Source organism: Cololabis saira, chromosome 2, assembly GCF_033807715.1.
Source record: "Cololabis saira isolate AMF1-May2022 chromosome 2, fColSai1.1, whole genome shotgun sequence".
Lineage (NCBI taxonomy): Eukaryota > Metazoa > Chordata > Actinopteri > Beloniformes > Belonidae > Cololabis > Cololabis saira.
The window spans coordinates 56,245,772-56,261,580 of NC_084588.1; the positions used below are offsets into that span (position 1 = coordinate 56,245,772).

Consider the following 15,809-nt stretch of genomic DNA (forward strand, 5'->3'; position numbering starts at 1 on the left):
CCTAACAATTTGTAGCAGTTAATATAAAAAGTTACCTTTCTTTTATGTCTGAAGTGACTCATCTATCACCACGAAATGCTCCTTCCCCCAATTCTCTGTCCTTCTCTACGATGCAGCCTCTCCATCGCTGTCACGCAGACCCCCGTTGCTTTGCCATTCTTGAAAGGGTTCTTGAGGATGCAGCAATGTTGTCCATCATGAAATCAAGCTGGCGAATAATAATAATAATAATAATAATAATAATAATAATAATAATAATAATAACAATAATAATAATAATAATAATAATAATAATAATAATAATAATAATAATAATAATAACAATAATAATAATAATAATAACAATAATAATAATAATAACAATAATAATAATAATAATAATAATAATAATAACAATAATAATAATAATAATAATAATAATAACAATAATAATAATAATAACAATAATAATAACAATAATAATACTGACCAAAAAAGTTATCCCACAATGTTAGTCAAAGTTACGTACCATTCAAATCGGTCCACAGATCCACCATCTTTTTCTTCAGCTTCATTTTGTGATGGCACCGGTTGCACTTGACTTTCCAGCTCAGTATTTTCTTTTGGAGCCATTCAATTAGTTTGAGGTGTTTGTGTTTTTTTTTTTGCCTTCTGTCAGCTCACTCAACTTGTTTGCTAACTTTAACCCACGCATGCCGTGTGCTCCTAAAATGAAACGTGCAGCTTGGTAAGTGGCTATCCTGTTAAAATTACTGTCCGTCCTGCCAGAACATTCTGCTCCTCCTTCAAGGCAGTTCCACCCAGGTTACACCGCGATAACTCCTGAGTTCTGGTGCGCGCTAATGCTGCGTTCATGACACCTCAGAACTCTGGGTTTCCCCATTGAAAACTCCCATTTCTGTCTTCAAAGCGTTCCAGACATTGACATTAGACATTGTTGTGTGATATCAGAAAACTGATTCTCCAAGAAGACTCTGAATTTCCCGATTAGGAGCACCAATATTAGGCCTTAGTTAAAACCTTAGTTCCGAATTGGCCTGAACGCCGCACGCCGCACTTTTTTCTTTGCGCGCACTGACCGCGGCCCCAGCTACAGAAGCGTCTCAGGATGGATGAGCTCGGAGTCTCACCTCGCAGGACCAGGCTAACCACGCAGAAGGAAAAAGCGGAAAAGGGAAAATCATCTGGAAAACATGGTAAGATTAATCTAACTACGTTAAACTGTTAGCTCTTAATGTTAACTTTATGACACTTTTTTCAAGTTGTCATAACAAATACATCATTCTGACAAAATGTAAACTTTTCAAAAAGATGCTGCATATTTGACTCAGTAACACTTGAATAATGGAGAAGAAGAAGTTTACGTCGTTAAATTTGAAAGACTGACTTCTCAGTCATGTAACTGAAAGGGTGTGTGTAGAAGCTAATACACCTCGTGAAGGCTGACACTTTTTTAAACGAAAGACCCCAACCAAACACGGAGCGGGATGGATGAGACGTCACTGAAACTTGATGTGATGAAGCTCTGCTGCCCCTGCTAGTTTTGGGGGGGTCACCAGACATAAAACCTGTTTTCTCTGTATTTTGAAGGTAGAGGCTTAGATTTATTAGGAATTCGTCTGAAAAAAATTATAATAGGTAAGAATTACAGTACATAAAAAATATGTGGTTATAATGGGAGTCAATGGGGCAAATTTGGACATGAAGGTAAAGAGAGTAAGTTTTTTTAAATGAACAATCATTGTTCCAAAAATAATAATGCATCAAAATAAATGTTATCAATTATTGACATAGTCAATGCTGTAATATATTTCACTTTGAACCTAATTTTTGAAAATATTGCATATTTTGTGATTTTTCTATTGAAAAAATCAGGAGTTGTAAAAATAATGTTTAAAGATTATAATTAACTTTATATCTATGGCTAGGTCTGAAGTTGTTGAAAAGATTTTATGTGGTGAAAGGGAAAATAAATATGTATTACATTTTTATTGCACTTTTATGAGATGGTAGTCAATGAGGCAAATTTGGACTATGGGTAAAAAGTGTATATTAATTTTAAGGGATGCTCGAGGGTTAAAGAATGATGGGTGTGTACGCTGTGGGTGCGAAAGTTGTGTCATAGCTGTGTTTGTTGTTGTAGGTGTTTGTATACAATAAGCAATCAAACTGATGTAATCAACTATCAATCCTTGCATCCATAGCTTTGACATGTCTCAAGGAGGCTCAACAGTCCAGAAGAGAAGACAGTGATGATGAAGCGATGAGGGGATCTGAGATGCAGCATGACAGTGAAGACGACAGTGAGGATGACTCTGAATCCAGCTCTGAATCCAGCTCTGAATCCAGCTCTGACAGGATAAGGAGAAAAAGGCGAAGAAAAGCAAACATCGCTCTCGCCTGCGGGGTATGTGAAACGTATTTCTTGGCTGGCTTGAGCTGTATGTGTCTGTTGTCCCTACAAGTAGATCAATCTCTCATGACAAGCTGACAGGGCTTGAAATTAACTTTTTGACTTACTAGCCAAGTGGCTAGTAGATGAAAAAAGTTATTAGCCAACCAGATTTTTTACTAGCCAATACCAAAACGTTGCTTTACTTTTGTATTTCGACATCACTTGTATATAGCAGTCATCGTAGTACCATATTACATCAACCCTGTTTTTCTATACGCTACAATTATCATTCAGTAGTGTACTACTATACTATTGGTGGAACATGAGATTGCATGATGTGTTCTTGTATAATTTAATTTCAGTAGTTGCCTACTTAATTGTAAATCTAACATTTATGGAGGAATATATAGCATTACACCTTCAAAGTAACACTTTGATCCTGTCCTCCTGTCTGTATATTCTATAATGCAGCAGGTGTATTGTATAAATAATGTGTTTATTCTGGGCTGGATAAAAATGTCCAAATGAGAACGAACAAGTGAATTTAAAAACAAGCAGCCTTTTTATTATTAGCTCGAAAGTGTCTTATAAAGACTACAACAACCAACCTAGCCTGTCTTAAGACAACCACAAGACAACAGCTAAACCATTTAAGGAACTATACAGTGTGTCCCCTGCTGGTCAAACTGAGACATTGCATTGGTCCATTTTCTCCAGTTGTTCTTCAGAGTGTTTACTATTCATTCTTCAGAGTCAGACTCAGACGGTTCACCCGGAGTTGACATCAAGAATAAAAAATAAAAAGGTGCAATGGTGCGCACAGTATTGGGAATCTCAATTTGATTTATAAATGGCACAAAAGTTGGGAATCTCGATTTTTCTAACTAGCCAAGTGGCAAGAAAATCTGTCTCGCCACTTGAGGAATTTGGGTCGCAAATGGCAAGTGGCGAGTGCTAAATTCAAGCCCTGCACGCTGATAGAGGGATGTACCAGAAGGACCAGTACGGTCCAAAAGAATGTTCATTTCCAAAAATGATTCACCCCAAATGTGTCCATTTTTATTTAGCATTTTCCCCTCTTTTTCTCCCAATTTAGCCTTGATAATTCCCTGTGTGTGTCATGGTGTTTCCATGTACCTTGGTGAAGTTGTGCCAGAAAATCCTTCTACACTGTGTTGAGGTGTCACATATGGGATTAGTGTGTCTCGCGGCACATTGAACATTAACAGTAAAATACAATGATTTGTTTTTTTCTTCTCATCAATCTCATGATTCAAATGATACATTCCTTCTTGTTCTTGTGTGTTTATATTAGTTGGAGGACCAGGTGATGTGGTGAAGCGGTACAAGGAAGTCCTTGCCATTTTCCAGACGGGGAAGAATATGGCCAAATCCTTTGAGAAGTATGGAGTAGACAGACTTACTATTGTGAGGACTGCAGCGATTGCCGAGCTCGCAATAGCTGCTCCAGAAGAATATGATCAGGTGGAGAAGGGGGAGACGGTGGCAGACTTTGCTAAAAGATGCAAGGAGGTTATAAAGGCCACTGAAGTCATTTCTGCTACAATACATAAAATGAAGGATGATAAAATTATGCCAGCCTATCAAACTGTGTTATTGTATTATGTTACTAAATAATGTTTGTTCAAAGCTCTCCTCTGTGAATTGTTGTTACGTATCTGTTATCACAGATGTGTGTGTGTGTATATATATAAATATATGTATATATATATATGTATAAGATGTATACATATAACAAATGTTATCTGTTATCTGTTTTATTTTGTTTTAAATAAAAAGTGTAAACTTCTTTATATGTGATTGCTTAATTTACTAATGGTTAACTATGGTTAAGTAATGCTTATGAGGCAGTTAAGCATTAATAATGTGTTACCTAAGGGATAAATGTGTTACACTTTACAATAAGGGTCCAGAATAGTATTTACTAATGGTTAATTATGGGTAAGTAATGCTTATGAGGCAGTTAAGCATTAATAATGTGTTACCTAAGGGATAAATGTGTTACACTTTACAATAAGGGTCCAGCAAGCCTTTACTAATGGTTAATTATGGTTAAGTAATGCTTATGAGGCAGTTAAGCATTAATAATGTGTTACCTAAGGGATAAATGTGTTACACTTTACAATAAGGGTCCAGAATAGTATTTACTAATGGTTAATTATGGTTAAGTAATGCTTATGAGGCAGTTAAGCATTAATAATGTGTTACCTAAGGGATACATGTGTTACACTTTACAATAAGGGTCCAGAATAGTATTTACTAATGGTTAATTATGGTTAAGTAATGCTTATGAGGCAGTTAAGCATTAATAATGTGTTACCTAAGGGATAAATGTGTTACACTTTACAATAAGGGTCCAGCAAGCCTTTACTAATGGTTAAGTAATGGTTATGAGCCACTCCTATACATTTATTAAGGTTTATGTCAGGTTACCGTTCATAAGGTCAGGTAAGCTACCTGATAACATACACAGCACCATTAGGAAATGATTACTTAAGACTCTAAATAGTTGTTTAATAATGCCCATCCAGTAAACATGTACACCATTAGCGAATGATTAGTAGATGTATTAGGTAGCTGTTACTTAATGCATATTCACTCCAAATAAACACCATTAGTAAATGATTACTAGGGACATTATTAACATTTTACTTATGTATTAACTAATGTATTACTTAATACTAAGTAATGCATACATAAGGATAAATAATTACATCATGTAACGTTTATTAATGCTTACTAATGTATTAATTAACTCTGAGCAGTAGGCATTCATTAACTGTTTATTAATGCATTAACTAATATGCTAATTAATGTTAAGTAATACATAATAATGGTTATTTAACTATTATTACACTGTTAATTAATGCTTAATAATGCATTAACTAACTGTTTATTAATGCATTAACTAATATGCTAATTAATGTTACGTAATACATAATAATGGTTATTTAACTATTATTAAACTGTTAATTAATGCTTAATAATGCATTAACTAACGTTAATTAAGGGACCCTTATTGTAAAGTGTTACCAATAAACTCATTCTAAGTAGTATGACTGAATCTTCTCCTTGAAGTTCCTGTAAAGAAAGAGAGTTCAAGTCAATGTCAATTCTAGTCCAATTGATGGAACATCAACTTCCAACAGGTTTAATGAACCTCTGTCATGGTCTGAGGGGTCTGTATCGCCTTCACTGGCTCTATGTAACTTTGAGGAGCATGGTAGGAACCCTGCCACACTACTGGTAAAGCACTACCGCTTTTGTCCAAAGGAGCCGCCAAACTCAACAAAAGCTGAAAGTTACATTGTGCTACTTTAAGAGAAGGATGTGATTAGGTGTTAAAGGCTCCAAATCCTCTTTCTCATCAGAAACTTTGGTGATGGGTCTGCGGTTCAGGATAGCTTCCACCTCACAGAGGACAGTTTGCAGACCTTCATCATCAAGTGTTTGTTGGCAGAGAACCGAATTGAGCACTCTCCTCACCGAGCGAATCAGGCGCTCCCATATGCCACCATGATGGGATGCTGCTGCAGGATTAAAGTTCCATTTCACTCCATCTTGTACAAGGGCACCTTGGATCCTGTTGTGGTTCAAGTCAGCCAGAGCGTCCTTAATTTCTCTGTTGGCTCCAACAAAATTTGTGCCATTGTCAGATCTTATGCTAGACACTTGTCCCCTTCTGCAAATGAATCTTCGTACAGCATTCACACAAGAATCTGTATCGAGAGTATATGCAACCTCCAAATGCACAGCTCTGCTGGTCAAGCAATTGAAGATAATTCCGTACCTTTTGAGAATATTTCTTCCTCTTTTGACACTGATGGGACCAAAGTAGTCTACCCCAACGTTGGTAAATGGTGCTTCATCAGGTAAGACTCTTTCCTTTGGTAAGTTTGCCATCTTTTGTTCAACAATCTTTCCTCTATAACGTCTGCATGTAACACATTTGGATATGACTTTTCTTGCAGCAGAGTTGGCATTTGTTATCCAGTATTTTTTCCTGAGATGGCACAGCATATGATTCCTTCCTCCGTGTCCCAGCTGTTGATGGATGTGGCGCAGAATAAGTGTGGAAACATGTAGATCCTTAGACAGGATAACAGGGTGTTTAGTTTCCTCTGGCAACGCGACTCTGCTCAAACGACCACCCACTCTCAGTACTCCGTCCTCCCATACTGGATCAAGTTTGTACAGTTGGCTGTCTTTCTTGACATTACTGCCGGCTTTCAATGAGGCAATTTCATCTTTAAAACTTTGATCTTGCACAAAACGAATAATTGCCTGCTCTGCCTTGGCATAATCTCCGGGACACAAACCTTGTCTGCTGACTGTGGATTTGAAGTTGTGCATTCTTTTCTCCACTGTTGTCCTTTGTTTCTCTGGGTCATTTTCAATTATGCTAATGTCAGCATAGATTTCCTCTCTTTTCTGTGTCAGGTGTTTGAGCAGTTGTTTCAGTCTGAGAAACCAGGCCACTGTTGTTTTCAGCTTCATGCAAGTTGAGAAGTAGTTGATCAAATAATCGGTGTAATGGTCATCTTTCAGCACTGCTGAGCTGTCAGCAATATTCATGAACTTGATGTCTTCTCTTGACATTTCAGTCTGTTCTTCTGATGACCTCTCACTGAAATCACTGTTATATTGTTTAACCAGCATTTCCTCAATGTTTGCAATGGAAATTCGGTTGGTGGTTACGGCAGAACGGCCAGCTTGCTTCCTGTTGTCACTTCCACCTCGAAGTGGACCATTAAGAACCCATCCCACTTTGGTTCTCACTGCATAGGGTCCGCCTCCCTGGCTGTTAACCACCTCCCATGGTTCTATCACTTCTGATGCGTTGGTTCCAATGAGCAAGTCGATGTCAGAGTAGATTTCGTGGAGGTTAATGTTCCTCAGATATGGCCATTGATCAACATCTTCCTGCTTTGGAATATTAAGCTTGGTCACAGGCATGCATTTTTCTGTGAAAACATCAGGCAACTCAATGAAGTCACTCTTGTCCAATCCAGATACTGCCAAATCCGATATCACATTACTGTCCACAGTCCTTTCCTGACCCATTGTTTTTAACAGAATGTGGGTTCTTCGTCTACTCACATTCAATCTTTGAGCTAGACAATCTGTGCAGAATGTACCAGAGCTGCCGGGGTCCAAGAAGGCGTAGGTTTGTAACACCTTGTCTCTTTTTTGACTCTTGACTTGGACTGGGACAATAGAAAAAATGCAGTTGTCCTCATAACTGGCCCCGATATGGCCACATGTCTGGGGTGAAGCAGTTGCAGAACTTACTGTTGATCTTGCTGGCAGTTGTGATTGTTCTGAGGATGTTCCTTTATCCTGGTGCTCAATATGGAGAATTCCCGGATGCCTTTGGCTGCACACATTACACTCCAGTCGACTCCTACAGTCTTTGCTAATGTGGCCTATTTGCAAACAGCCAAAACTTTTTTCCCTTTTCTTTGATGAAATTGATCTTGTCACGGTGAATCTTCCCTTTGAACTGTGAGCACTTGTCCAATGAGTGACCACTTTTTTTGCAGAACAAACAGCCGTGAAAAGTAAATGTGGAACTATCCTTTTTTTCCATCCATGCCGACTTAGTTTTTTCCTCTATAACATTAGTGGCAAAACTGCTTCCTTTGTGCCGTTTTGTTTCTTTTATTTGCCTTGGAATGAAACCTTTGGTTGACGTTACAAGTTGTGTATTGTGAATATTGCCAAATAAGGGATCTGATACAATCCTGACTTGTTTTTCAATAAAGCTGACGAGATCTGAAAACAAGGCCCTCTGCCCTCGTCGCTCTTGCAGATCACAGGCAGTATTTCTCCACCTTTCTCGAAGCTTATAGGGCAATTTCAGCACAATGTTTCTCATGTTTAATGGCAAGTCCAATTCCTTCATATACATGATATTCTATGTTGCATTGCAGCATCCACAGAGAAAGAGAGCAAACGCCTGCAATGCTTGAACATCCTCCCCTTTAATAGGTGTCCAGCAGAAAACTGTGTCCATATAAGCAGAGGACATTTTTTGCTCATTTCCAACATGTTCTCTGAGAAGATTTTTGGCTCTTTGGTATCCTTGATCTGGAGGAAGATGTTGACAGCTTTGCACTATGTCTCGTGGCTGACCCCTGGTATACTGCTCAAGATAGTGCAGGCAGTCACCAAAGTTGTTTGTTTTTACCTCTACTCCATTTTCAAATGCTCTCATAAAAGCTTGATACTGCAGAGGATCTCCCTTAAACAGTGGAATATCTCTTGGTGGGAGAGAAGATGAAAGATTTTGTTGTACCAGCAAAGTAGTGATGTCATTTTGTCTTTGCATGATACTGACAATGTCATTTTGACTGTTATCACTCAGCATTGGAGTTTGAGAGTGAACATGTCCCACTGAGCTTCTCTGTGCCGGTATGAGCTAATGCTGGACTTCCAATGAGTTTTCACTGATATTTTAGGAATCTGTTCCTGTGTCCTTTCTTTTGGACGAACAACCAGTGGTGGTGGTAAAATGTCAGCTGTCCTTTTCTCAGGAAAGTAAGAGGCTGCAGTAGGATTGAGATTACTGGTGGGATGAGCATTCGCCTTTTCAAAATAAGAGCGCATTCCATCTGACACTCTAGAGCCACTCCTTGATGCATTAGCTTCCAATACATGGATTTTAGCATTAGCAGCTGCCATTTCAGTTTCCAACTCCAGTCTTTCCTTCTCTTTCCTCAGCTGTTGCTCTTGTGCCTCTATTAGATGTTTTTTCTTTAATGCTGCAACACGTTCCATAAGAACTGCCTTTTCAGCTTCAGCCTTGATTCGTGCAGAGGATGTTGTGGAGACACGTGATAATTGAGATGAAGCTTTTACATGGCTTGATCTAGAGCGTGAGATGTTGGAAACACTATCCCCAGGTTCAACTTCATCATCAACATCATTTTCACAGCATGCAACATCAGTTTGTACATATGATTGACCAGCATCAACAAGCCATTTTTTCACCTTCTCTGAAAAATCACTGTATACTGTTATCTGCGTGTGAAACCACTTGGTTTGCCTTTCCACTTCATCTGGGGGTAAAGGCAAGCTTAAGACAGACTCATGGCTTTTTTTTGCTTCATCACAGCACTTAGTGAAATTTGACAATTCACGTTGCACATCAGAGACATTTTCCTTTGATTCCATTAGAATTTGAAGACATTTTATATGTTTTTTTGTTTGCTTGTATTTTGATTTTCTTGCTCCTTGATACTTTTCTAGAAGGTATGCCAGACCCTTAGCAGTGAATTTAGGGTCTCTCTTTTCTATTGGCGTAGACATGTCGCTGTCTGGCTTTGCATCAGTGACGTCAGACATTCGTGCGCTCTCTCTTTAACACACACACAATAATCTCACTGCAGCATAAATATAAATGTATGCAAGTCTTTTTCAATGCAGGCTTTCAATACCACACCAACAAACTGAATGCAAACTCACTCAAAACAAAATAACGCACAATAACCCGGAAACTTTGCAAGACTGCAGTGAAACAATATATCGTTCAGTCCGCAACTATTTGCACAACGGCATCAAACCATCACACCGTCACATATTACGTGATATTTCACGCTAATAAGACCAACAAATGAACATAGCATGAGCAATTCAATTAATCAGCACCAATCTCATTCATGTCCAACACAATTAACACCGCCAAAGTGCCAAACTGAGCAGTGGGAGCCTGACAGTCAACTCCAATCGTTGCGCTGCTTTCCAATACAGCTTTACAGTCAATGTTTATCCCATGCACATACCGTCTCTGTGCGGGTTTCTTACTTGTGATGTGTGCTGCTTCTTTGGCTGGGCTGATATTAGGATTGCGTGGCTGGAGGTCCTTTGTTTGTTGGTGTGTGAGCCGTGTGTGTAAAACTTTCCTTTGCGCGTGCCTCCAGGAATGCGCGTTCATTCATGAAATCCAGAGAATCCTTTTTTCCAATAAGTGATCCTCCTTTTATATTTCCTTTTTCTGAGGTCGGGTTTCTTTATGTTGGTCCAAGGGTGTTACTTTCTTCAAAAGGCTGGGTTTATTTTCTTCCAACAAAAAGGATTTTCTTACTTTATTACAAAAAAATTTGTTTCTTTCTTTATTCCAAAAAAGTTCAAAAATCAAAACTTACAAAGGGCCACAAATGCACCAGGTCGGTTTGTCTGACTCAGGCAGATAAAAAAATCCAGTTTTCAGTCAAGATCCAGTTTAAGATGATTTATTTTCCAACAGCAAACAAACATGCTTCAAACATGCTGCCTCTCTGCTCTGTCCTGCTGCCTCAGGTAAAAAAAACATTTTCCCTCCCAGTGCATTACCTGTCTGACACACCTGGGCTGCATTACCTTGCCCTCAATTCAATGATTGAACTGCTTAGCGCCCCCTAGTGTTGACCCATAAATGAACAATAAGAAACAAACAAAATAAACGAATGAAATAGCTCCCAAACACCATATTGGTATATTGCATTTGTTGACATTGGATTTCTGCATTGTTAGATTGCATGCCCTTTATTGTTTGTTTGATTAGTGTATTGTCACTTCCTTCTCATTTGTAGAAACCGTAAACTCATCGAACCCATAAATAAAGAGTGGCATGAGTGTGACTGACGGTTCTATCATCTGTTCTGGCTGGACAACCTGGGGAGATTAAGGATTTAAATCAGTTCCTTATACAGACATTCAGAGGGCACAAGTTTGGATTATATTCCATCACCTCTTTTACAGTTAGGATTTGAAAAAGTTTTAAAATTAAAGTTTTTGCATTTTGGATCGTTCAATGTGCATAATATTTTTGTTGTGGTTCTCTGCCCACAGCTGGATGAAACCATCACTGGTAAACTGTCATGATATTAATCAAAGCTAAAGCAGCGATGAACGGGCCCTCGCACTCACGGCCACCGCCCCTCATAAGCATATCAGAAATGACACCACCCACTACTCTCTATGTCAAACCATTCAACAGATATAGCAGAAAAAAGGGACAACCAATCAGAAGAAGGGGCGGGGCTAATTCAGGCCAATTATGGTCAAGGACTCATTACAGAGTCCCATGACACCACCCACGACTCTCCATGTCAAACCATTCAAAAGTTATGGCAGAGAAAAGTATTCTAGGGGGCGCTGTTGAGCCGTTAGGCCACGCCCATTAATGCAAACCATGAAATATCAAATTTATCACCAGGCCTGGCTTGCATGTAAAATTTGGTGACTTTTGGGGAACTATCAAATATGGACCAATCAGGTGAAGGGGGGGGGCGCGCTTTTTGGCGTCTAGCGTCGCCACGGTAACACTTTTGAAAGAGAAAAGATGTTTTTGCTTGTAGTGAGAAGATTATTTCAAGTGAAAGTGTACTTGAAACAGGTACAGGAAAATTGTCAAATAACAAGTTATTTTTGTGCTAATGACTCTTGTTTTAAGTGTGATGAGACATTTGAACTAGAAATAAGACAAAGATTCTTGTTAAGATTTTGAGTTTTTGCAGTGTACTCAACAGTTACTCAGTACTTGAGTAGTTTTTTCACCAAGTACTTTTTTATTTTTACTCATGTAATTATTTGGATGATACTTTCTACTTGTAGTTAAGTCATATTATTCTGAAGTAACAGCACTCAGGAATAATGAAAGAGCACACATGTTGGCTCAGAAAGCAGTGAAAAAGGAGGAGGGAGGAGAAAGGAAGATGTCATTATTTCCAGGTTAACAATTGGACATACTGCTCTTTTTTTTGTATAGATATCTTTATTGAGGGCAATACAAATAAAAAATAAGATTTACAATAACAATAATTAATTATCAATATTCCACCCACTTTTTTTTTTTACTTTTCATAACATTAATTAAACACAAATAAATTAATACAAATAATAATAATAAGAAATAATAATAATAATAATAATAATAAGAGAGAAATATATATATATATATATATATATATATATATATATATATATATTTATATAAAAAAATAAGAAAAAATAAATAAATAAATAAAAATAAATCCAACAAGCCACCCCTCTCCCCTTCCTTCCCTCATATGGTCAATAATTACATCATTCAAAATCATTTAACTTCTTTTCACATATGTCTATCAATACTGTAACAAATGAATGATAAATTAAATAATCAAGTCCTGCGTAAACACATTCATTAATATAGTCGAGGATTCAGATCATTAGTCCAATAAAGGCAAAAAATCCAAATAAGGTCAAAGTCTCTAGTTTTTTTTCTAAGGGAATAAAGTATTTCTTCTGGAGTTTTATATGATAAAGTTCATTGATCCACTGTTTGGGTGCTGGGGGGTTTCTGATTTCCAGTTTCTTAGAATAAAATGTTTTGCCGCGGTGCCTGCAGCAGAATGAAGAGTTTTTATGATAAGTCATATTTAGTGAACTGATAAGTATCCAGACTTTAGGATCAAGAATATGCTTAACAGAACTCTTCATATTATGGTTAAACATGAATACGGACAGTGTTCTGAGTGTCAGGAACCTGAGACAGAGCAACATTTACTGATTTACTGCAGGAAACACCAGAGAAAGAACTGAACTAGTGGCAGAGCTGATGGAAATAAACATGAAACAAGTAACGGTTAAAAGTGTTTTGGAAGTGGGATGGAGTGGGAGGGCGAGTTTATTTCAATGTTTGTGTGGTACTGGGCTGATGATGTTATGAAATATTATGATTTGGTTTATTATAAAATAATGCAATAATGTATAAAGATAGATTAAAGTTACTTCCTGTCTGTGCACAACGGTTTTTCTCAATACATGAGTCAAAATATAATGTGCGTGATGTTTGTAAATTTGTTGTATAAAAATCTAGAAAAGAATCTAAAAGGAGACGTTTATCTGTTGTGGGAGTTAAACTATGGAATGATCTAACCTAGATTTACAAATGTGCAGCTCATTTTCAGTTTACAAAAAAAAGATTTGTAGAGCAATCTTTGAAAGCTACAAAGGTTCATATTTATTTGTTTTTGTTTGCTGCTGTTCTTTGATATTCATATATATATATATATATATATATATATATATATATATATATATATATATATATATATATATATATATATATATATATATATATATATAGCCTATATATAAATGTCTTTACTATTATATATGTAAACCCTATTGGTCCTCCTTTTCAGTTTTTTCTGGTTTAGTTTTGCTATTGTTGGTTTGTTTGTATGCAGGACAGGCTTTAATATCAGCTCTAGCTTCTGCCTTTTCACTCACTATCTTTCAATAATGTTTGTGTTCAATGTTTGTAGAGTGATGTGACTGAATAAAGAATTTCCATCAATCAATGAGGAGAATAGAATGTGAGTTTTGAGTCCAGGGGCCAGAGAACCACTCACGGTGACCAAACTTACTTATAATCTTTGAAAAGATCCATGTCTGTAGATGATATTCTGGTATAAAACCTTCCTGAGTGGCAGCTGATCAGAGTTATCAGCTCATGAAGTTAAAACCCCCTTAAGAAAATTACATTTAGATGCTGCTGCATATCCTGGTTTAGACTCATGTACAGGATATCTGTTAATGTTTCATAATATTGTCTTTGGTTTCATTTTAAAAGGAGACATTTTATTTTGGGCTTTATACGCAAGTAATACATAAAATTGTATTACTTGCGTATAAAGCCCAAAACGGCTTAGCTCCGCATTATTTGCAAGACCTGATAGTGCCTTATGTTCCTGGCAGAGCTCTCCGTTCTCAGAGTGCAGGTTTACTCGTAGTTCCTAGAGTATCTAAATGTAGATTTGGAGGGCGGGCGTTCTGCTATCAGGCACCATTACTTTGGAACCAACTTCCAATCTGGGTTAAGGAGGCTGACACCACCTCCACCTTTAAAACTAAACTTAAAACATTTCTGTTTAGTAAAGCCTATAGTTAGTGTTTAGTAAACCTCTAGCTGGTGCTGGTAAATCTCTAGGTAGTGTAAACTTTAGTGTGTCAGAGTCGCTCCTGTGGTTTCTTGTGCTGGCCCCCCCTTCTCCTCCCTTTTCTCTCTTTTGTCCATGTTGCAGCATCCTTTGCCGGACACCGGAACCTGCAGGTGGCCGTGGGTGGCTTGTAGCTTGCATTACGGAGCACAAGTCTTTCCCTGACCCTGCACCCCAACCTGGGACTTGCTGATTGGGCCGGAGCTTCGGGAGCTGTGTGCTGGCCTGCGGTCCCCACCCCTGGTCATCCCGTTGCTGCTTCCACCTGCCTGCTGTGCTGTTGCCGTCCCTGACCCACCAGTCTGGCCCTCGGTAGGAGGGTCCCCCCTGATGAGCCTGGTCCTGCTCAAGGTTTCTTCCCTCCTAAAGGGGAGTTTTTCCTTGCCACTGTTTGGCTTAAGGTTTTTCTCCCACTAGGGGAGTTTTTACCTGCCATTGTTTATGTAATAACTGCTCGGGGGTCATGTTCTGAGTATGGGTCTCTGGAAAGCGTCTAGAGACAACTCTGTTGTATTAGACGCTATATAAATAAAATTGAATTGAATTGAATTGAATTAAGCATTCATTCAAGCTAAGATGTGAATCTTTCTGACCAACATAGAGGTCACTGCAGCTCTTTAAACTAGAAACAACACACATTTTTACACAATTTCCACCTAAATGATATACTATCTTTTAGCCCTGTGTCAACTAGGAACAACAGAGACACAAAATACAAAAACTGGAATACTCACAGGACCATAAGGATTCAGGGAATATATAATAATACACCCAATTTAGAATCATCAATTAACCTTAAGGGGGTTTTAACTCCATGAGCTGATAACTCTGATCAGCTGCCACTCAGGAAAGTTATCAGACCAGAATATCATCTATTCTACAGACATAGATCTTTTCAAAAATCATGAGTAAGTTTGGTCACCTTGAGTGGTGCTGATATCTGGTCTGGAACATGGACTAAGGCCCAATCCCAATTTTCCTTCACTCACACTTCTTTTCTTCCCTAAGCCCTAAAAAAGAAGGGGGAGATTTTAGGGCACTTGAGATCTAGGGCACTTGGCCCAGGTGCCTGTCCCATTTCTCCCCCTACCCCTCGTTTCCATCCCTAGCCTGATCAGGAAGCTGAGAGCTAAAAGCTGTTTTAACTTCAGTTTTGTACTTGTGTGGTTTTACTCACTTTGAAATTAATAATCGGTTATGTGGGTTTTGCTCATATCGTGCATATGTGTAAATAGTTTTGTACTTGTGTGGTTTTACTCACTTGGAAATACTTTTAAATTGTCTAATAAAACTTGTTACACAACAGTTTTCTCTTCTGGGGTTTCTCAAAGTAAGGTAATGTTTCAAATTATAAACTGTACAACGAGATCAATAGTAAAATAAGGATAGTGAGAGAATCTGCAGTAAAAAAGGCTTTATTTGCTATA

General features: G+C 37.9%; 1 protein-coding gene across 1 annotated transcript; it reads left to right on the forward strand.

Annotated features, from left to right (window-relative positions):
* Nucleotides 1-459: 459 nt before the first annotated feature.
* On the forward strand, nt 460-4,084 carry LOC133418650 (protein mushroom body miniature-like). Its single transcript, XM_061707465.1, has 3 exons — nt 460-1,196; nt 2,205-2,407; nt 3,711-4,084. The coding sequence occupies exons 1-3, from the start codon at nt 1,109-1,111 to the stop codon at nt 3,732-3,734; spliced, it is 315 nt and encodes a 104-aa protein (XP_061563449.1). The 5' UTR covers nt 460-1,108; the 3' UTR covers nt 3,735-4,084.
* The last annotated feature ends 11,725 nt before the right edge of the window (nt 4,085-15,809 follow it).